The sequence below is a fragment of the Jatropha curcas genome, chromosome 4, assembly GCF_041381405.1.
Source record: "Jatropha curcas cultivar XTBG-Jc1 chromosome 4, XTBG_Jcur_1.0, whole genome shotgun sequence".
Lineage (NCBI taxonomy): Eukaryota > Viridiplantae > Streptophyta > Magnoliopsida > Malpighiales > Euphorbiaceae > Jatropha > Jatropha curcas.
Genome location: NC_143154.1, coordinates 19,043,759 through 19,067,901, shown reverse-complemented (window position 1 = coordinate 19,067,901; position 24,143 = coordinate 19,043,759). Strand labels below are relative to the sequence as shown.

The following is a 24,143-nucleotide window of genomic DNA, read 5'->3' as shown; positions in this document are numbered from 1 at the left end:
ATCCTGAATATCATGCCTTAATTTGAAACATTCATCAGTTGAATGCCCTTTGCACTGATGATAATCACAATTTCTGTCCATATACCTCCCTCGCACGGGCTTAGTCGGATCGACTGGCAGCTTCGACAGCACTCCATTCTTGATGTATGATCTTAACACTGTGCTCAAAGGTCTCCCTAAATCAGTGAATTCTCTTCTAGTTCTGTCATTAACTGCCCCCACTATGGCATTACTGTTCCCCGACTGGTTCTGATTGCTGCTTCCGGCATTTCTGTCACCATAGGAAGTCCGATAGTTGCCAAACCCTCTGTTCTTTTTCTTTTCTTCCTTATACAGCTCTTCTATGTTCAGGCCAGCGCTTTGAACTAGAGCAAAATTGGTGAGAGGTTGGGTCAACATCCTTTCCTTGAAGAAGGGCAACAGGCTCCTACTGAAGATACGGATCAATTCTTTATCCTTCGGTCTTGTCTGAACTCTATACAGCTTCGTTCTCCACCTCCTATAGTAATCAGAAAAGCTTTCATCCTTCCCCTGTCTTAAGCTTTCCAAGTCGTGCAAGCCAAACTCGTCACTCTCGTCAGTCTTGAAGTGTTTAAGGAAAGCGGTCTGCAACTTGATCCAATTCTTCTGCACCTCTTCATCTAGACCATCATACCATCTCCGGTAGTCTTTGTGCAATGTTTGCGAAAATGCTCGCAAAACATCTTCCTCGTTGTACCGGTTCATCTGTGACACTCGGAGAAATTCAGACATGTGAGAACGGGGATCATTATCTCCTTCAAATATGGTATGCTTAAAAGTCTTGAATGAGGCAAAACTGCTCGGGTGTAAAACATATTCAGTTATGTGAAAGTTGGTGGCTGGGTCTTTTTCCTTCATTACAGCCATTTTATCAAATCTTTCCTTCAGCTCAGCTAGTTGCTTGAGCACATCATTCTCAACAGGTATGGCGTTTCCCACAGAAGTCTGATTATCTGACACGGGGTCTGGCATTTGCCTCTCTTCAACCACAGGCTGGCTGCTAGAAGGGGGAGTATTTTGGTTTTGGGCCCTGTCTTGGGCGAGAGCTGCAGCCACAATCTGAGCTATGGTCCTCATCTGAGCGTGTGAAAATCCGGGCTCTTCTCCTATATCATCTGCCATTTCTACTGAATCTGAGTCGGGCTCTGAATCTGATGAACTTGAATAGTTTTCTGAACTGACCGGGACAAATTCGGGGATTGGGGATATTCTCAGTAGACGCTGACCAGGATGTCGGTGCCAAGCTCTCGAAGTAGTTTCCCGGGAAGGATCAATTCTGGCAAAAAATTTCTGAGTTAAAGAGGGTCCTGCATGTATGCATGCGAAAATGAAAACACATAGGATGAGAAATGCATTTCTAATGTGCTAAAGCCAGCATGGAAATAAAATCTCGATTTCAACGACTGGACCAAAAATTCGGAGTGAATAATATGACAATAACTTATTTTGTGTTTAAACATTTTGGGCATTATCTGTTGTCGACCGCTTCTTTTGGATTTTCGATCGACTATTTTCTCTCAAATCCCTAACTTTTGCCTCGGAATGAAAGAATTTCTGAGCGGGATTTTATTATTTTGTTATTGCGTATTTTATTTTTGCATCCTTACTTTTTGCCTTGGAACATATGGCCCCAAGCAGGATTTTCATTTTATTCTGTTACAAATTTTCTAATCTCTCACTTATTTTCAGATAATGCGAGAAATGTAAAAATACAAAGGAATCACAACCCCCTTATATCTCCCTTTTCTTTCGGGTATTGATTCGCAATAAGTGATTGCATAGTATTATTCAAAACGAATTTGAAATCCAGTCTCAAAACCAAGGTCAAACATCCATGCCGAACATTAGCTCTTATTAATGCATGGTTGAAAAAGAAAAACGTTACATGGTGCATGAATGTCACAACATATGTACATTTTATATCAAACAGGGGAACGGGAGTTGGGAAATGCATGCCTTCCAACCTTATTTCTCCCACACACGGATTCCGTTGGTATAAAATTTCGACATCTGTTTCCTAGGAATTGGTCTAATCTCGAAAACCAACAAGGGGTTTTGAGATTGACGATATTAACTCTTGGAAATGAATGCGGCATATCAACAGCAAACAAAATCGGGTACACCTTAGAGGAAGTAACTAAGGCTTTTAACTATATGCATTGGCTTTGGTCTTATTGGGCTTAACAAAGTCTGGGTTCCGCAAACAGGATTCGGGCTTTGTTGGGCCTACTCCTTTTGACGCACCTTTGAGGTACTAGGCTTGCGGTTGGTAGTAATGTTAATTCTCGGATGGATGCACCTAAAATGCGAGGTTTAGGCTAAATCCACCGTCAAACTTAACACCAGTACCGAAGGGTAGTACGGGTAGAATGAGGTGAGAAGAGAGAAATGCGAATCAATGCAAAAATCCTAGAAAGAAAAAGGAAAGCAGTTAAACACATACGGACGATTAATAATTTTCCATCGGCTTTTCTAACCAATTTTATTTAAAAAGGTAGGCTTTTTTAGAGTCAACTCCTCATTGCAACCATTAATTATTAAAAGCAACCGGGAATTAATGGGTGCAAAATCCCCAGTGAAGTCGCCAAACTGTTTTCGCCGAAATTCCGAACCCCGGAAGGATCTCGAAAAACATCTTTTTTTTTTGTTTTATTGGATTATTTGTTTTGGAAGAAAGGTGATAAAATCTTTTTGGATACGCGATGCCGATAAATCGGTCTTACAAATTATTTTAGTCGCCACCCATTATTTCGGCAATGGGACCGTTTTCATTTTAATTTTATTATATGACTCCATTTTAAACCCAATTTTATTTAAGGTCGAATTATTTGAAAGAAAACTGGTCAGGCGTACCAAGTATGATTCTAGGTAAGGGAGTTAGGTACGTCGGCCCGTTGGAAGCCGACGCCCGGAAAACTAGCCTCTTTTAACCTACGATTTCTAATTGATTTTATTTTCAGAAAAGCCGATTATTTAAACCCAACCCGAACAAATCGAACTGAGTTCCTATGTGGAAAATTAATTAACCGTCCCAAGTAAATACATTCATTGCATTCATTCATAAATTAATCATCACACCCATCATTCATCCACAATATATATAACAAAAATAACTAAAAGACCCGCTCTTGCCTTATGGTTAAAGGCGGGCCACAAACCGAGTTTAATAATATAATTAAAAGGAAACAACAAATATTAATTCTCAAAATGCCATGATCACAACGGATTAATTAACCTGGTTTGATTAAAACTCAATTTGCCCATTATTGATCATTTTTCTGGATTAAGATTAAGAATCTATTTAATGAAATGAAATTAAGACAAGATAATAAGAGTAATCTGGGACTAGAAGCTAGCCGCGTCACGCAGCTGTTCTATGGAAGAACAGTCGCGTGGCGCAGCTCTTATTTTTTATTCTGGGATTTGTAATAGTTGCGTCACGCAGCTGTTCTATGAAGAACAGTCGCGTGACGGAACTCTAGTTATGGTCCTGTGGACTAGAACAGTTGCATCACGCAGCTGTTCTATGAAGAACAGTCGCGTGACGGAACTCCTAACTGCGTGACGGAACCGTTCGTGACTTATTTAAAACACTCAGACTTATTGATTATTCATTTTCAGCGAAACATTAAATACAAATATAAAACAAAATATAACTGAGTACGCGAACAGCTGCGTCACGCAGGTGATCCAATCCAGACTAAGAGCTTTTGGACAGGAGCAGTCGCGTCACGCAGGTAGTAGCTGCGTGACGCGGCTGCTCTGGTCCGCAACTACCTTTCAAACTACTCTTTTCTACGTGTTCTTTTTATTATAAGTGATTAAAACCAACCCAGAAGATTTCAACGATGGACAAACTTACGTTTTATTAATAATAGGTCAACTAAACACTATGAAAATGAGATTTTTAGGAGATAAAATGCTAGAAATGAAAAGAAAAAGTTAGAATCGTTACCTAGCCCTCAGATTTGAGGATTGCATACACTGAGATTAGCTCAGAAGCGTTGTTTCACGATTCCAGAAGTGTATTCACCAAGTTCTTTCACAGAATAGATAGTTTTCTTTTTCTTTCTTTCCTCTCTTTTCCTCCTCTTATCTTTTTGTATTTTTTTTTTTTTTTTGATTTGATTTTGAATCTAAAATATCTATGACTCGATCTTCCTCAAGTTTACTCAGTTGAATTCTTAAGGAAGAACCCTAGTCGTTAACCTAGAAACTTAGAACTCAGAATACGATTTTTTTCTTAGAAGAAAATGAGAGCAAAGTGTCAAAAGTCCCCTTTTTGCTGTAAAATGTTGCATTTATATGGCTAGGGCAACAGAGCAGTCGCGTCACGCGGGTAGAAGCTGCGTGACGCACCCGTAAGCCCGCGTGACACGACTTACTTTTCGTACAGTTGCCGCGTATCCATACAAACAGTGCAAGCCGTTGCACGGGCGCGCGCCAGAGGTGTCAGCCCTGTTAGAGCTGCATGGCGCAGCTAAGGGTGCCGTCACGCAGGTACTAGCTGCGTGACGCAACCCTAACGCGAGTCAGGCTCCTTTGGGCGGTTTGATTCAATTTTTGGTTCAAACACTTCTGGTTTATCGTGATACCTTATCCCTTGTCCTCATATCATCATCGGGTCAGGTGGAGGCATAAAATCACGCGTCAACACTATCGCAAGGAAAGGAAAGGAGAAAGTAGGAGAGAGAGTCCTGCTAGTTACAAGATTCCCTTTTAATCATTGTAAATATAAGAGCTATTGTTGTAGCAATTATATATAGTTCCTTTTTGGGATCTTGTATGATATATAGAACATTAATAAAATAGTCTTATGCATATAAGCAAACATAAGTAATTAAAGTTTATGTAAACTCTCAATGTTAGTATATAGTACAAGCTATATATATATGCTTTTATTATTACTTAAAGTAACTTACTCTTATTATTATTTATATATGAAAGTGATATCGATCTAGTATGGATTGCATTTCAATCAAGCTTATCGGTTATGGAATCGTTTGCGATGAATGAACATGTATAATTATAAAACAAAAATTTTATGATATTATGAGTACTTTTCCCTATATATAAATGTATATTTTAAAAATGAAAAAAGCTTTTGATCCTGTTTCTAAGTAATATTCTTGAAAATAAATTAGCTAATGAAGATGTATTTTGAAATTATTTTATTTAAGTTCCTTATAGTATGTCACGTCTTACAGTAGGATAACGTGTGACACACGTGCCGAATGGTCACGCCACATTGATGACACATATTTTCTGAATGCTGATTTGATCCATTATTCATATTTGCTTGTCTTTCCTCGTTATTCGTCCCCTTCTTGTGGTGGGAAACATAATTTTTATTTTTATTTTTCTAACCACCACGATTACTACGAAATTATTTCAACCATGATTTCGCCCATGTTCTCGATGATGACTATATCTTCATCCCTGTTCAGCCCACGCACATTTATTTCATTCCCTTCAGGGATTCATTGTGACATCCTACCGAGTCGAGTCTTAGTACCGAGTCGAGTCTTTTCATAGAGTCAAGTTGAGTCAGGCCAAACCAAACCCGGGTGGGGTAGAATGGGGTTATAAGTGGACTTACTTGAATGAGAGAAAAAGATCAAAGCATATGGGTGAGGATTTATTTGCATTAAAAGATCAAGCTTGGGTATTAAGTGATAACCTGTTGACAATTGAGGTACCATTTAGTAAGTTTTACATAAAATCCCTTGATTTTTGATGGCCTACCCGTAATACCCATTTCACTTTCCCATTTTCATCTTTATCTTCATCTTCTTCATCTCCTTCCTTTCTCCATCCATACTTCTCTTCTATCCAAGTAAGTAAACCTTCTTGAAGTTCATAATTGAATCATTTGGTGCTATTATTTTAGAATTCATAAGAATTCTTATTTATAGGTGAATGGAGTTCAAAGAGTGTAGAAAAAAGAAGTTAAAGAAGAGCTCAAGCTTTTTGGAGTAAAGGTTTGATATCTCTTTTCATTTACCATTTTCTCTATATGAGATTTGTGTGGTGTGTTGCTATTGAGACAATATTGCTTCATGTTGAGTGAGAGGACTGGTAATGGTGAGAAAACAGGGGAGGAAGTGAATAAATGAAGTGAATATTGAGTTTATGTTGAAACAGGGCTTGCTGGAAATTTTACTAGTAACTTCATCTTGATTTTGACCCCATTTATTGTTGGAATTAGGAAGTGTCATAGAAGAGTTATTTGTTCCTCTATGTGTTAGCTTTACATTGGTTTTTGAATCATCCAAATCGGAGTTGTATATTGAGAGATATGACCAAAAGAGTACAGACTGTGCAGGCTGAAAAACGCGAAGCGCGCGCGCGAATCGCATGACGAGCTCGCGTTGCCTTCTCGCACTCGCGATTTTCAAATGCGCGCTCGCGACTTTCACCTAAAACTCTCTGACTCTTATTTTGTACTCTACGCGCTCGCGACTTTCAAGTGCGCGCTCGCGACTTGTACTCGCAAACTCTCTGTCTCTCATTTGGCACTTCTCGCGCTCGCGACTTGGCCCTTGGCCTGTAAGCGCTCGTGACCTTCATCGCGCGCTCGCGAATTTGGCCTGGGAACTCACTGTCTCTCATTTTGCACACTACGCGCTCGCGACTTTCAAGTACGCGCTCGCGACTTGTGCCCGATAACTCACTGTCTCTCATTTTGCACTTTACGCGCTCGCGACTTGTGTTTTCATGCACTTTTGGACTTCATTTTCAATGCAATTGTATTTCTTTGCTTCACTTATATGCCTCCAATCATTTTAACACCAAAATACAACATGAGAACATGTATCAAAACAACATTCAAGCATGCAAATGATGTGAAATCAAATAAACATTATGAATTATGAAGTTATGAACTATTAATATGATGTTGTGTTATATTATTGACATACCAACATTATGCTCCATTGAGGTTAGGTAGAAACCATGTAGATAAGGCTATGTCGCGACATAGGATAGCAGATCTGCACCTCATACAGTTTGATACTCCGGCTACAGGCCGTTGAGTGGATATGATTATATATGGGCCATAGCAGCCAAGCATACAGTATTCATCCAGTTTCATACAGTTTTTCTTATCACTTCGGTTTCACTATAACCTTATGGAGCCATACAGATATCTTGACATAACATTTCATGAATTATACAGTATTATAAACAGTACAAAAGATAATCAAGGTATCATGAAAGTATCATGATGTGTGTGCTTATATGTGCCATATGTGTTTACATGGTTCTTTCTATACATGTATGTGTTTAAATTGTTTCTTTATCTGTTGAGATATCCACTGAGCTTTATTTGCTCAGCGAGTTACCTGTTTAACTCACAGGTTTTGAGATTTGACCATAGAGAGTCGGCTTACAACTGCTGCAGTTCATCTGTAGAAGACTCAGTCTTCAGGGTAGCTACTCATTTTAATATGTATCTTTGTCTACCCTTTTTATGGCATGTACAGGGCACTCAGTTGGGCCCATTTCATTTTGACACTAGTATCATGTTTTGTAAATATAAATTACATTATTTTTGTATAAAACATCAGCATGCTATTATATTCAATATACATTATGATTTCAGCATGTCAGGCCATACAGTCAACCAGTTTGTAGCGTCTCGGTTCGGTTCATTCGGGTTTACGGGTGGACCGGGAAGGGGTGTTACAAATTTTGGTATCAGAGCCCTAGGTTTAGTTTCCCCGGGCTTGCATGCATAAGTCAGTATAGTGTACATGCCATGACTACCCTGATGAACTAAGCAGTTGTTGTTCTTTTAGGAGGATGTCACAGGAAGGTGAGAGCGAGTCACACGCCTCCAGAGCAGTGGAGGGTGAGGCTCCAGTAGCACCAGGTCAAGCCAGAGCAGTGGAGGTTGAGGCTCCAATAGCACCAGGTCAAGAGGTGTTGTTAAAGCAACTTGCAGATACTTTTCGACAGATTGCAGGAGTGATACCTCAAGCACCAATAGTAGTAGAAAGAGAAAGAAAGCCCCCACTAGAGAAGCTTCGAAAATATGGGGCGAAAGAATTCAGTGCTAATAAGGATGATAATCCAGAAAGAGCTGAGTATTGGTTAGATGGGACATCGAGAGTTCTGGAACAATTACAATGTACACCAGAGGATAAGTTGATTTGTGCCACATCATTGTTCATAGATGAAGCATATACATGGTGGACTACTGTTCAGCAGCGGGTATCAGCAAAGCAGTGTACATGGCAATTCTTCTTGGATGAATTTAAGAAAAAGTTCATCACAGAGGCTTACCTAGATGCGAGAAGGAAAGAATTCTTATACCTGAGGCAAAACAGAATGTCAGTTTCAGAATACGAAAGAGAATTCACCAGGCTCAGCAGGTATGGTAAGGGGATAGTGGCTACAGAAGCCGAGAGGTGTAAAAAGTTTCAGGAAGGCCTGAACGATGAGATTCAGATGGGAGTGGTAGCGTCCAGATTCAGAGAGTTCTCAGCTTTGGTAGAGGCAGCTCAGGAGGTAGAGGCAGCTCAGGAGATAGAGCGAATTCAGGCCAGTCAGCGTACCAGACGCCAGCGGTCTCAACAAAGGAGAGACCAGACTCAGAGTGCACCCAGTCCCTATCAGTCAGATAGCAAGAGATTCAGAGGTGCTAGTAGTTCAGCTAGTTCTAGACCTTCCTTTAGCCAAGGCGCAGCTAGGGGTGCTAACACGCCAGCGGTATCAGTTGTGGCTAGTTCTGCTGGTGGTAGTCGAGGTTCAGGCAGAGGAACTGGTAGAGGCACCGGTAGAGGTGCAGAGTCAGCCGGTTATACTTTTCCACCTTGTGAGCATTGTGGCAGACGGCATGGTGGAGATTGTTGGTTGGTGACTGGTAAATGTTGGATATGCGGAGCATCAGACCATCAAAAGAAGGATTGTCCGAAGAGGGCAAAAGTTCCTACACAGTTCATAGCAGGCAGAGGAAGAGGTGAGAGCTCAGGAGGGCAGAGACAGCAATCAGAGACTGTAGACAGACTCGATACTAGAGGTCCAGCCAGGGTCTATGCTATGCGAGCCAGAGAAGATGAGGAAGCTCCAGATGTAATAGTTGGTGAGTTTTCCTTATGTGATCATACAGTTTATGCTTTAATTGATCCTGGCTCATCTCATTCATACATTAGTGTACCTAAACCTTGGGTTAAAGGGTTAGAAGTTGCATATGTGAGTCAGGGTATGGTAGTTACTAATCCATTAGGAGATGTAGTACAAACTCATACAGTGGTCGAAGGATGTCCAATTGTTATTCATGGAAAAGAGTTTCCAGGAGATCTGATGGAGTTGCCATTTAGAGAATTTGATGTTATTTTGGGTATGGATTGGCTATCCAGACATCAGGCTATAGTTGATTGTGTAAAGAAAAGGGTGACATTATATACAACAGCAGGGGAAGAGATTACAGTAGTCGGGAACCGGCGAGAGTTTCTGGGTAATGTGATATCAGCCATGGCAGCAAAGAGATTAATTCAGAAAGGTTGTGAAGCATACTTGGTATGTGCATTACAAGCAGAGAAAGAACAGTCAGAAGTGCAAGACATACTAATAGTGTGTGATTATCCAGACGTATTTCCAGAAGAGTTACCTGGGTTACCACCAAGGAGGGACGTGGAGTTTACCATAGATGTCTATCCTGGAGCAGCACCAGTATCAATTGCACCTTACAGAATGGCACCAGCAGAGCTAAAAGAGTTAAAGATTCAGCTGCAGGAGTTATTGGATAAAGGCATTATCAGACCCAGTGTATCACCTTGGGGAGCACCGGTGTTATTTGTAAAGAAGAAAGATGGATCACTCAGATTGTGCATTGACTATAGACAACTGAACAAACTGACAATCAAGAATAAGTATCCATTGCCTCGAATCGATGATTTGTTTGATCAGCTAAAAGGTGCAGGTATGTTTTCTAAGATCGACCTTAGGTCGGGATACCATCAGTTGCAGATAAAGGAAGAAGATATCGCTAAGACTGCATTCAGGACCCGATATGGTCACTATGAATTTTTAGTCATGCCATTCGGTCTCACAAATGCACCAGCGGTTTTCATGGATCTCATGAACCGCGTGTTTCATTCATATCTGGATCAGTTTGTGGTGGTATTTATAGATGACATTCTGGTCTACTCCAAAGATAAGGTCGAACATGATAAACATTTGTGGATTGTACTTCAGACACTGAGGGATAAACAGCTGTATGCCAAGCTCAGTAAGTGTGAGTTTTGGCTGGAAGAAGTTTCTTTCTTAGGACACGTGGTGTCATCGGAGGGTATCAGAGTGGACCCTAAGAAAATTGAAGCTATTGTTGACTGGAGACCACCCAGAAATGTCACAGAAGTTCGAAGTTTTCTGGGTTTAGCCGGTTATTACAGAAGGTTCGTAAAGGGATTCTCTATCATTGCATCACCTTTAACAAGATTATTGAAGAAAGCAGTTGTATTCCAATGGGATGATAGATGTCAGCATAGTTTTGACACTTTGAAGAAAAAGTTGACTGAAGCACCAGTGTTGACTCAGCCAGTGTCAGGTAAAGACTTTGAGATTTACAGTGATGCCTCTCATACTGGGTTAGGATGTGTACTCATGCAAGACAGAAAAGTGGTAGCTTATGTCTGCAGACAATTGAAGCCACATGAATTGAATTATCCAACCCATGATTTAGAATTAGCAGCCATTGTTCTAGCATTCAAAGTGTGGCGGCATTATCTGTACGGTGAAAAGTGTCACATTTACACAGATCATCAGAGTTTAAAGTATTTACCGACACAGAAAGATTTGAATTCAAGACAACGGAAGTGAATGCAGATTCTGGCTAATTATGATTATGTCATTAATTACCATCCGGGCAAAGCTAACGTGGTAGCGGATGCCCTTAGCCGGAAATCATTGTTTGCTTTGAGAGCAATGAGAATTAGCATGGAGTTACAACAGCAGGGAGTTATTCTAGCACAGATGCAAGTACAGCCATCTTGGGTTCAAGAAGTTGCAGAAGCACAGAAGAAAGATGCACAAACAGTACTATGGGTGAAACAAGTACAGGAAGATCATGGTGGGAAATTCAGATTGGATAACAGTGGAGTCTTATTCTATGAAGACAGAGTTGTTGTACCACAGATAGGGGAGCTTAGACAGAAGATTCTGCATGAAGCTCATAACAGTCCATATACAATGCATCCAGGTAGTACCAAGATGTATCAAGATTTGAAGAAAGGTTATTGGTGGCCGGGCATGAAGAAAGATATCGGAAATGTTGTAACAAGATGTTTAACATGTCAACAAGTAAAAGCAGAACATCAACTGCCATCTGGGTTGCTTCATCCAATAACAGTGCCAACATGGAAGTGGGATCAGATCACGATGGATTTTGTTACTGGATTACCTCAGACGCAGCGGAAGCATGATGCAGTATGGGTAATTATAGACAGATTAACTAAGTCCGCACACTTTCTACCAGTCAGGATGGACTATTCTCTGAACAAGTTAGCAGAAATTTATGTGAGCAAAATAGTTCGACTACATGGAGTTCCATCATCCATTATATCGGATCGTGATCCAAGGTTTACATCGAAGTTTTGGGGTAAACTGCAGGAAGCATTAGGGACGAGATTGCATTTCAATACTGCATTTCATCCTCAGACAGATGGCTAATCAGAGAGAGCCATTCAGATCCTGGAAGACATGATGAGATCATGTGTTATAGAATTTGAAGGCAGTTGGGACAGATATGTACCTCTCATGGAATTTGCCTACAACAACAGCTACCAATCGAGCATTAAGATGGCACCATATGAAGCATTGTATGGTAGACCATGCAGGACACCTGTGTGTTGGACAGAACTGGGTGAGAAGAAGATTTTGGGTCCAGATTTGGTTAGAGAAACAGAAGAGAAAGTGGAAATCATCAGAAAACGGCTGAAAGAAGCAAGTGATCGACATAAGTCTTATGCTGATTTAAAGAGAAAGGATATTGGGTACTCGGTCGGTGATAAAGTATTTCTGAAAGTTTCACCATGGAAAAAGATCCTAAGGTTTGGACGAAAGGGTAAGCTTAGCCCTAGGTTCATTGGTCCATACGAGATTGTTGAACGTGTAGGACCATTAGCCTATCGCCTAGCGTTACCTTCAACCTTAGATCGAATTCATAATGTCTTTCACGTATCAATGTTAAGGAGATACAGATCAGACCCATCACACGTGTTATCAGCAGAAGAGATTGAAATTCAGCCGGATCTCACCTATGAAGAAGAACCAGTTCAGATCTTAGCCAGAGAAACTAAAGAATTGCGGAACAAGAAAATAGCATTGGTAAAAGTTCTTTGGAGGAATCATAAGACAGAAGAAGCAACTTGGGAATCTGAAGAGACCATGCGACAACAGTATCCGCAGTTGTTCACAACAGGTAAACTTCGGGACGAAGTTTTATTTAGGAGGGGAGAATTGTGACGTCCTACTGAGTCGAGTCTTAGTACCGAGTCGAGTCTTTTCATAGAGTCGAGTTGAATCGGGCCAAACCAAACCCGGGTGGGGTAGAATGGGGTTATAAGTGGACTTACTTGAATGAGAGAAAAAGATCAAAGCATATGGGTAAGGATTTATTTGCATTAAAAGATCAAGCTTGGGTATTAAGTGATAACCTGTTGACAATTGAGGTACCATTTAGTAAGTTTTACATAAAATCCCTTGATTTTTGATGGCCTACCCGTAATACCCATTTCACTTTCCCATTTTCATCTTTATCTTCATCTTCTTCATCTCCTTCCTTTCTCCATCCATACTTCTCTTCTATCCAAGTAAGTAAACCTTCTTGAAGTTCATAATTGAATCATTTGGTGCTATTATTTTAGAATTCATAAGAATTCTTATTTATAGGTGAAGGGAGTTCAAAGAGTGTAGAAAAAAGAAGTTAAAGAAGAGCTCAAGCTTTTTGGAGTAAAGGTTTGATATCTCTTTTCATTTACCATTTTCTCTGTATGAGATTTGTGTGGTGTGTTGCTATTGAGACAATATTGCTTCATGTTGAGTGAGAGGACTAGTAATGGTGAGAAAACAGGGGAGGAAGTGAATAAATGAAGTGAATATTGAGTTTATGTTGAAACAGGGCTTGCTGGAAATTTTACCAGTAACTTCATCTTGCTTTTGACCCCATTTAGTGTTGGAATTAGGAAGTCTCATAGAAGAGTTATTTGTTCCTCTATGTGTTAGCTTTACATGGGTTTTTGAATCATCCAAATCGGAGTTGTATATTGAGAGATATGACCAAAAGAGTACAGACTGTGCAGGCTGGAAAACACAAAGCGCGCGCGCGAATCGCATGACGAGCTCGCGTTGCCTTCTCGCACTCGCGATTTTCAAATGCGCGCTCGCGACTTTCACCTAAAACTCTCTGACTCTTATTTTTCACTCTACGCACTCGCGACTTTCAAGTGCGCGCTCGCGACTTGTACTCGCAAACTCTCTGTCTCTCATTTGGCACTTCTCGCGCTCGCGACTTTGAAGTACGCGCTCGCGACTTGGCCCTTGGCCTGTAAGCGCTCGCGACCTTCATCGCGCGCTCACAAATTTGGCCTGGGAACTCACTGTCTCTTATTTTGCACACTACGCGCTCGCGACTTGTGCCCGATAACTCACTGTCTCTCATTTTGCACTTTACGCGCTCGCGACTTTGCAAGACGCGCTCGCGACTTGTGTTTTCATGCACTTTTGGACTTCATTTTCAATGCAATTGTATTCCTTTGCTTCACTTATATGCCTCCAATCATTTTAACACCAAAATACAACATGAGAACATGTATCAAAACAACATTCAAGCATGCAAATGATGTGAAATCAAATAAACATTATGAATTATGAAGTTATGAACTATTAATATGATGTTGTGTTATATTATTGACATACCAACATTATGCTCCATTGAGGTTAGGTAGAAACCATGTAGATAAGGCTATGTCGCGACATAGGATAGCAGATCTGCACCTCATATAGTTTGATACTCCGGCTACAGGCCGTTGAGTGGATATGATTATATATGGGCCATAGTAGCCAAGCATACAGTATTCATCCAGTTTCATACAGTTTTTCTTATCACTTCGGTTTCACTATAACCTTATGGAGCCATACAGATATCTTGACATAACATTTCATGAATTATACAGTATTATAAACAGTACAAAAGATAATCAAGGTATCATGAAAGTATCATGATGTGTGTGCTTATATGTGCCATATGTGTTTACATGGTTCTTTCTATACATGTATGTGTTTAAATTGTTTCTTTATCTGTTGAGATATCCACTGAGCTTTATTTGCTCAGCGAGTTACCTGTTTAACTCACAGGTTTTGAGATTTGACCATAGAGAGTCGGCTTACAACTGCTGCAGTTCATATGTAGAAGACTCAGTCTTCAGGGTAGCTACTCATTTTAATATGTATCTTTGTCTACCCTTTTTATGGCATGTACAGGGCACTCAGTTGGGCCCATTTCATTTTGACACTAGTATCATGTTTTGTAAATATAAATTACATTATTTTTGTATAAAACATCAGCATGCTATTATATTCAATATACATTATGATTTCAGCATGTCAGGCCATACAGTCAACCAGTTTGTAGCGTCTCGGTTCGGTTCATTCGGGTTTACAGGTGGACCGGGAAGGGGTGTTACATTCATCATGTCTAGTTAGGCAAGTTTCACTATCCCCACACCCATTATTCTATGTGGTTCCATTCACTTCAGTAAATGGAGCAAATCTAGTTGGGCGGGCATCACATTTTTCATTAAGAGCTCATTATTTTGCTCAGCAACAAGAAGACAAGAAATTAATTCAGAATATTTCTTAAAGCCTTTTTCTCAATGCTGTTGTTACAAGAGCACATTTGAGGCATGGAAAGTAAAAAATGTCTTCTCTAATAAATCACGATTAGCAATATTTTCTCCACATAACTTTAGTTGAGAACTAATATAGAAAACTACAGAATTATATTCACCTACACTTTTAAAATCTTGCAATCGTAGATGCATCCACTAATAATGAGCTTTTGGAAGAATTACAATTTTTTGGTGGTCATACCTTTCTTTCAAATTGTTCCAAAGATTAGTGGATCTTTAACTGTAAGATATTTAATTTTCAATCCTTCATAAGATGAGGATGAAGGAAAATCATCGGTTTGGGGCGATCTTGATGGTGTCTCCAAAACCCATAGCAACTAGATGTATCTTAGCATTCAATATCCATAATAAATAGTTTTTGCTCGTAATATGAAGAGCTACAAATTCAAGTTTTGTAAGAATTGACATGATATAACTGTAAGGTCCCATTTTTCTATGTCTGACATAGTAAGTTGTGACATCCTACTGAATCGAGTCGTGATTAGAGTCGAGTCGGGCTGATCCGAAACCCGGTTCGAGCCATTAGAGTCCAGAGTGGGGTAGAATGGGATGTAACTGAAATAAGGAAAAGAAGTGGACTTACTTAAAAGAAACAAAAAGATCAAAGTATAAGGATTAAAACTTACTTGCACTAAAAGATAAAGCTTAGGTATTAAGTTGTAACATATTGACAATTGACGTACCATTTGGTAATTTTCACATAAAAATCATTGATATTTTGGAGATGTACCCGAGACTTCCATTTCATTTTCCTTTCTTCATCCTTATCTTCATCTCCTTCATCTACTTTCCTCTTCCACCTTCCTTTCTCCATCAATTTTAATGGTAGTGAAGATTTTAATGGTAGTTAAGCCTTAACTTCAACTTCTATTCTATCCAAGAGAGGTGAGCTCAAAGGTAGAAGGAAGCTAAAAAGAAGAGCTCAAGCTTTTTGGAGTGAAGGTGTGCTGTCTCTTTTAGTTTAATTAATTTCCTTGCATGAGAATTTGTGTGGTGTGTTGATAATGAGAAGATATGTTGCTTAATGTTGAGTGAGAGGACTGGAAATGGTGAGAAAGCATAGGATGAAATGAATAAATGAAGTAAATATTGAGTTTTTACTGAAACAGGTTTTGCTGGAAAATTTACCAGTAACTTTACCTTGATTTTGACCCTATTTAACGATGGAATTAGGAAGTGGTCTAGAATATTTATTTGTTCCTCTATGTGTTAGCTTTCAATGGGTTTTTGAATCACCCAAATCGGAGTTATAAATTGAGAGATATGACCAAAATAGTACAGACTGCGCAGGCTGGAAAACAAGACGCGCGCTCGTGAATTTCATGTCGAGCTCGCGAATCTTGCCTGTAAACTCTCTGACTCTCATTTTGTGCTTCTCGCACTCACGAATTTCATTGCGCGCTCGCGAATTTGGCCTGTAAACTCACTGACCCTCATATGTGCTTCTCGCGCTCGCGACTTTGCATGGCATGCTCGCGACTTGTGTTTTGATGCTCTTTTGGACCTCTTTTTCTATGCAATTATATTCATTTGCTCAACTTGTATGCCTCCAATCATTTTAAAACAAAAAGACAACATGAACACATGTATAAACACAAAATGCAAGCATGCAAATGATGTGAAACTAACATGACACAAGTTGCCCGCTTGGCGAGGCTATCAGCATACAGGTAAGCAGTATGTTTTATGAAATTATGAAGCAGTTAATATGCTTTTGTTTTATATATTGACATACCAATAATATGCTCCATTGAGGTTAGGTAGAAACCGCTTAGATAAGGCTATGTCGCGACATAGGATAGCAGATCTGCGCCCCATACAGTTTGGTACTCCGGCTACAGGCCGTTGAGTGAATATGATTATATAATGGCCATAGCAGCCCAGTCATACAGTATTCATCCAGTTTCATACAGTTCTTCTTATCACTTTGGTTTCACTATAACCTTATGGAGCTATACAGTTATATTGACTACAAATTGCGTAATCATACAGTATAATGAGCAGCAAGTATGATAATGAAAGTCTCATGATATGTGTGCTTACATTCCATATGTGATTACATGTTTATTTCTACATATATATGTGCTTATATGTTTCTTTATTCGTTGCGATATTCACTGAGTTTTAATAAAAGTTGCAGAATTCATACAGCATAAAGAACATCAGGTAAGATCATGAAAGGATAATGCTATATATGCTTACAAGTTTATTTATTTAATTCTTAAGGAGCCATACAGTTATGAGATTTTATTAATCATAACTTATATGATGTGACTAAAAAGTGCATAAGTCATACAGCATAATGAACAGCAAGTAAGACAATGAAAATATAATGTTATGTGTTCTTACATGTTTATTTATTTAATTCATACAGCATAATGAACAGCAGGTAAGATCATGATAGTATCATGATATGTGTGATTAAAGGTTCATGTAAAGGAGTTATGAGCTAATTAGAACTCAATTATTTATGTTATGAATTAGAAGTTTATTCTTTACTATAAAGATACATTTATGTTGACAGTTACTGATTCTATGATTATCAATGCTTTTATGAAATTTGTATTTTAAGTAAGTTGCCATCGCACTTTATTAAGTATGTGAATTATGAGCACCACTGAGTTTTATACTCAGCGCGTCGATTTTTATCACGCGTAGGTTGAAGATCGTGGTTGCTACTTGAAGACTTGAAGAGTACTATCAAAGCAGAAGTGACTAATTTGATAATAGTAGATTGAGAGTTGTAAAACTAAGAATTATGCCATGTATAATTATTACACTTTTCTTTAGAGCTTATGTACTTGGAAATATAATTAAAGCATGTAATTATTTTGGCGTCAGTATTTGGAGATAAGAATACTACTGATGAAATGAGTGAATATGAAATATTATAACATAGTTGATATGATTAGTTCATGAAGACTTGATATATATAATGAATGCAATTAATTGCTGGATATTAAATGCTATTGAGGATTATTACAATTATGAAAAGATATATAAAGTGTTATTGTATTCTGATGATTAGTTGGAGATATTGGAAGTTTGGAGTTTAATTGGGAGTATTTTGTATTCATATTTAGCATACAGAATGATATCAGCATGACGGGACATAAGTTCAACCAGATTGTAGCGTCTCGGCTCGGTTCATTCGGGTTAACGGGTGGACCGGAAAGGGATGTTACGATAACAATAAAATAATTATATTAGATAATAATATTATGAAATAATTCAATCAAAATAGGATACCATATAATTAATGTATTATTATAATTATAATTCAAGACATTTAATTTAGATCTCAAATATTTAGAATAAAACAAAATATATTAAAACGTTATTTACGAAAATATGCATCCAACATTTAATATGTAGAGTAACACAAGATGTGTAAAAGAAAGTACATATTGAATCGTTATATATTTAAAACAAAAGTTGTCAGAATATATGTTATAAGTATATTTAATATTATAGAAAAATAAAGCTTTTGAATTACAATAAAGCTTTGTACAGACATGGCTGGCCTCGCTCCCCTAACAATTTTTTTTTTTAAATTAATCATAAAATATTAAATGTTTTTATTTTTTTCCCTCTAAAATAATAAATCTTTTCAATTTCACCCTTTTTAACTCTTAAAAATATTTTAGCTCCATCTAATTTTAATTTCTGGCTCCGTCATTGTGTATAAACAATCTATCTTTAAAACTTAGTGAAGAAAACGACAACCATTTTTTTCTTAATTGAAAATCAGTTGGTGATTAATATACTGATTTCATCCAAGTTTTAATTATATACCATCAATAACTGTTCATCATTTTAAGCATTAAAAAATAAGTTGCATTAAAAAATAACTTATGATTAATAATAATAAAATTCTCAAGTCAGTATCAAGACCTACCTCTTAATCAAGGGAAACAAATTGAAAGTATTCGAATCTTAACTTTGCAAGTAAAGTGGTAAGAATCAAATCGTTCTGATAATGTGATATAAAATAATATAAAATTAAAGAAAATAAAAAGAAGAAATATAGAGCAAAATATGAAAGTCATCTTTATTGAGAAGCCACACATATATATAGGCACATGAGTATTACATAAAAGGGGAATAAACTTTTACATTAAATAGACTTGTAGACTAATAATGAATACATACTTCTAACTTACTTGAGATATCCACTAATTTCATAATAATTTGTTTAATTTAATTCTGTAAATAATTTCGGTTAAGTTTAACTTTCTTTATTAATAATTTATATCAAACTAATCAAATACTCGCTCGATGTGTGAAATATATAATTTTATTTTTTTAAAAAAAATTAAATAGTATTACTTTTTAACAACCATATGTCACAACATGTTGTGAGTGAGGGAAATTGAGAATATATATAATTAAATTAAACAATTGATGAATGCAATGAATTTATTATCAATTAATAATTATTAAAAAAAGAAATTAAAGACTTTCATCATTAATACAATAAGTTTTTTTGATTGGTTTATTAATTATTTTTCTTGAAAGTGTTTGGTTCATTAATTATTGAAAAGAAGTTTAAATTTTTTTTATTAATCCAATAATGTAATAAATTTATCATATCATATGGTTATAAATTATCGGAAAAAAATGAAGGTGTTTTTATTTTAATTTCTTCAAATTAGATAATAAAATAAAAAATAATGAAAAATTTAAGAATTAACAAAAAGTCACGTAAGAAATTATATTTTTAAAAATTTTGCCATCATCAAATAGGATTCAGCTTTTATATATTTATATAGATAGATAGATTGAAGCAATGGAATTTTCATCCCCTAAGTAGAAAGGCTCTGTTCAACAAGAGTGTTTGGAGTAGAATTTAGTATTTTGATTGAATTAAAACACTGTTTTAATTAATTATTATATTCGGTAATGTCACATTTATCCTAACGTTTAGAGTTTGACATATTGTTTCATGAAACGTCGTCATCATTAACATTTAGCATTTTATAATTTTTTTATGACGCCTATGTCGATCACTTGTCTTTGTTTTATTCTCTATGACTTTACCTTTTTTTTTATTTTTCTATATTAAACAGCTAATCAAACATTTATTTTTACCGAACACTTCTATTTTAAACCGTTATATAAACAACTAATATCTAACAGTAAAATAGCTGACGGCCACTATAACAGTTAATATCTACTAGAACCGCTAAAATTACTGAACAGACTCAAAATCTCAAAACAAGCTAGCATTCTCATCGGTTCATACCCATACAAAATTGAACTGCTGTGAGAGAAAATTTACATTGAAGCTTTAAGACTAACAAAAAGACCTAGGTATTTTTTGCCTACTAACACTAACTCTACTCTCAAAGTAAAGTAATCAACTTCTAGCTAGCCTAAGGCTAAAGCCTACAAGCTTAAAGTCTCTGAGCAAAGGGCAATTGAGGAAATTGCTGTTTAATTATAGAAAATCAAACAAATCAATTAGAGAAAATGTTTGGCCAGCAGCGCAATAACAAGACACGTCAGCACCATGAAATTCATGTTATTAATTTTGGCAGCAGAGGCAGCAGTCGGTGCAGAAGGGCTTGAAGGTACCGCTCCATAGACCGTTGCGCCATTTGAGTTGGTGGTGTTCAAAACTGATGAGCTTGTGCTGTGTACCCAACAAATAAGGCTCCTTTAAATTAAGTAATATAACAAAGGCTAAATTTTCATTTTGTTTTCAATTTTGTTTAAAATTAATGTTTAGATCAATTCAGGACATAAATTTTGATTTTATTCTCAATTTAACTAAGTTTTAAAAAAATCAGTTCTCTTTAGTTCTAAGAAACAAAATAGTTAAAAAAATGTGAAATTACTAAATACTTTAAAATGTCACCATTAAAGACAATGTATTTTTATTTCCGTTTTCTCTTGGTTAATAGAGAATGGATTCTTGTCATTCCATTTCACTCTTCGAAAATAAAAATATTTATATTCTTATTTCATTTCATTTTTATTTTTAAATCATTAGATATTTTTTATTTTAAAAATATTTTAAATTTGTAGAATATTTTTTATTTTTTTTTATTAAAAACAACATATGTTAGTTATAAACTCAAAGTTATTTTTTAGGGATGAAATGTGATAACATAGGTCTATTTTTCCTTAACTAAAAGTCTCAAATTTGAAACCTCAGTATGAAGTCTCTTTAAATACTTAAAAGGGAGTACTTTACTCTTTTATGAGTCAGTGTAAATCCAGATTAGTTGAACCATTCGATTTCGGATATCAAATGTTCAAAAAAAATTTATAAACTCAAAATTTATTTTCTAATTAAATTGATATAAAATTAATTTTAAATTAAATTGAAAATCTTCTAATAAATTAAGCATCAAATTCAGCAATGGTAGAAACAGTAATTATGAGAGGACAGTTTTATAGTAATTTTTACCTAGTGGATGGATACTGGCATGTCCCACTACCTGTAAAATATTTATTGAAAATGAATTGAGATAAGTTAAAACTTAACCATAATAAACTCAAAGTAAAGTAACAAACTTTAAGCTAATCTGGAGAAGTACAAGTCAACGTATGGTTGGTTTGGTTCAAACCGAATTAAATCAAAATAAAAAATGTAAAATTGATGAAATTTTTAGAAGTGAAATCAAATTGAATTGAAATTGGTATCTAAAATGAATCAATTTGATTTTAATCGATTTTTACCGTGTCAATTCGATTTTAAATTTAAACAATTAATTTCTATAAACAGAAAAGAAATAGTACTTTCGATTCAAACCGAACTTTCCTGAGCAGTTTGACCAAACTGTGGATTCAGTTCCGTCGGTTGATTTGCATACCCCTAGTCACCTCCTAACAGCAATCATAATTCAAAAAACAATAATTTTTCTAGAAGTGGGGATAACAGACCTCATATCTGTGTCTTTGGTTGGACTTGTATTGAGAGTGGACCCATTTACTTACTTTTTGCCTATATTCAAATCATTTTAGATGCTCTTATTTTCATTAAAATTTTAGCATTACTTCCTAAAAATTCACAAGTTAAAATTCTAATACAATCTTCATTCGTTGTGTTGGAGTTAATTGGATTCTCAAATCTCATAAATTTGACAAAATATTTCCAACTAAATTAATTTCTCAATTAATTAAATTTTTAAAGTTAAAGGGTCTAGTTAATGTTCAGATACTAAATTAACAAGTTGATATTTTTTCATTAGTTAATATGAAAAAAATATTTGCTTTTATTTAAAATTTTTAACTTAGGTAATTGGAACAAAAATTTTCAAAAAACAAAAAAATGTAATTGAAAAAAGTACCATAAATTATATAAATTAACTTTAATTACTGTGGAAATGTTTCATGAAATGTAAAATGTTTGAATTTCAAAAAATAAAAGATTAAGAAATCCTTCAAATGTTTAAATTTTATGACTGGATTTTATCAATCCAAACAATTAATAGATTTCTCAAATTAGGTAAATAAGATAAAATTAATTGTTTTAATAATTAAAAATTAATTGTTTTAATAATTTGTGGCTGTTCTGATGGTTTTTAGTTGTTTGAAAAGATAGGAGGCAGTTGAGAAGGTATACGCTTTTTTTCATAGAACGACTGTGTTACAAAGTTTAAAGGTTTTGCGGAGCGCAACCGATATTTGCAAAAACATAAAAGGAATCTAAATCGAACAATTATTGAATTTTACTCACTTGGATCAGTGTTAGTAGTAACGGCAGTTCCTCCAAAATTGCAGCTACTTGGTATTGGATTCTTCTGGTAATAGTTGTTGAACGCATAAGAAGCATGGTCGCGAAGATTATTGGGATTATAACAACTCCCGTCAGGCTGAATTGCCAAACAATTTGCGCCGCCATAACCACAAGCATAGTCCAAAGCCACCTGTAATGCAGTAGGTGATGCACTTGGGCTAGCGATACACCAGCTAGCTCCAGGAGATGAAGGTGAATTAGATGTTGTTGCCGGAGTTATCATCGGCGTCATGGTCGCCGGCGATGAAGAATCTGGGTCTGAATTCGGGTTTACGATTGGAGTTGATGTAGTTGGATTGGTCGGAATGATTGTTGGCACTGTTGTTATGGGAGTGGTAATATCCTTTTGTGTATTGGATACAGAAATGAGATCATGCTCTACTTTGGCATAATGTCCAACTACTACTACCCTCTGTATAATACTTGTACCTGAATTCAGCAAATCAAGATCTAATCAGAGAACAGATTTATTTCTTGATTGAAGGGGAAAGTGGAAAGAAAAGGAAAAGGTCTGAAATTGAAGAAGAAGCATCACTAAAAGTTTGAAAACCCATTTGACATTAACTAAATAAAAAAGAATCCTGTTTAGGGAAAGAACTATCATTTCAGAAAAAATGAGCATACCCACATGGAAAAAGCAATGAAATTCCAGGTCCGACATGTAAAGTTTGAAAAAGTAATTTTGAATTCAAATAACTAGCCACATATAAAATAGGAAAATATAAAAATTCCCCACAGAATTGCAAAACCAAGACAAGAATGAACCGTGAGAATCATATGAGCAAAACAAGCAAGAAAGAACAAGCACTAATAACCTAAAGATTGGAACAGACCAAATAGGAAAAATATGAAAGAATAGATAACTCTGCTTCCCATGTGCCTTGAGAGTCTTCAAACCTTCTCTTCCTCCACCTTCTTCTTTCTTCTTCACTGGATCAACAACTATATATCTTAATTTACAGAGGCATCAAAGATCTTGTCGAAGCTTTTGTCTTGTATAAGGATATATACAATATATATAGACAAATAATATAAATGGATAAAGGCAAAGTTGGGAGAGAGACAGGGACAGAGAGAGGAAGAGTTGAGAAAGAAGACATGGGGGGAGAGTAGAGGGCAGTGCAAGCAAGAGAAGGAACAAAAAGGAGGGAAAAGGTGAGAAGAAGGTTGAAAAAGAAGTAAAAGAGAGAATAGTTTGGAAATTAGGTTTGGTAAGTGATATGATTGCAATGATTACCCTGATGTTTGCATTTTGCCTTTTATTTTTTTCCTGTTTAATATTATTAATGTTTATGCTTCTTTTTATTGTACTATTATAAATTAATTATAATATAGACCAGTGCTGCTCCTTTGATTTCTTTGGCCTAAATTTTTATTACAACCCTTTTGTTGAGATGATCATCAAAGTATAATTACACCAATTTATTTCTAAATTTTTATTGTGATTATTGCAAGAATCACTT

General features: G+C 36.3%; 1 protein-coding gene and 1 pseudogene across 1 annotated transcript; both read right to left on the bottom strand.

Moving 5' to 3' along the window:
• Nucleotides 1-14,757: 14,757 nt before the first annotated feature.
• On the bottom strand, nt 14,758-15,341 carry LOC149496923 (uncharacterized; annotated as a pseudogene).
• A 5,012-nt stretch (nt 15,342-20,353) lies between these two features.
• Nucleotides 20,354-23,695, bottom strand: LOC105648157 (uncharacterized). The gene is made up of 4 exons (XM_012234460.4): nt 23,514-23,695; nt 22,621-23,109; nt 21,349-21,379; nt 20,354-20,568 (listed from the first exon to the last, which is right to left on the bottom strand). Exons 1-4 carry the CDS (start codon nt 23,554-23,556, stop codon nt 20,397-20,399), a joined length of 735 nt encoding a protein of 244 aa, XP_012089850.1. The 5' UTR covers nt 23,557-23,695; the 3' UTR covers nt 20,354-20,396.
• Nucleotides 23,696-24,143: the final 448 nt, after the last annotated feature.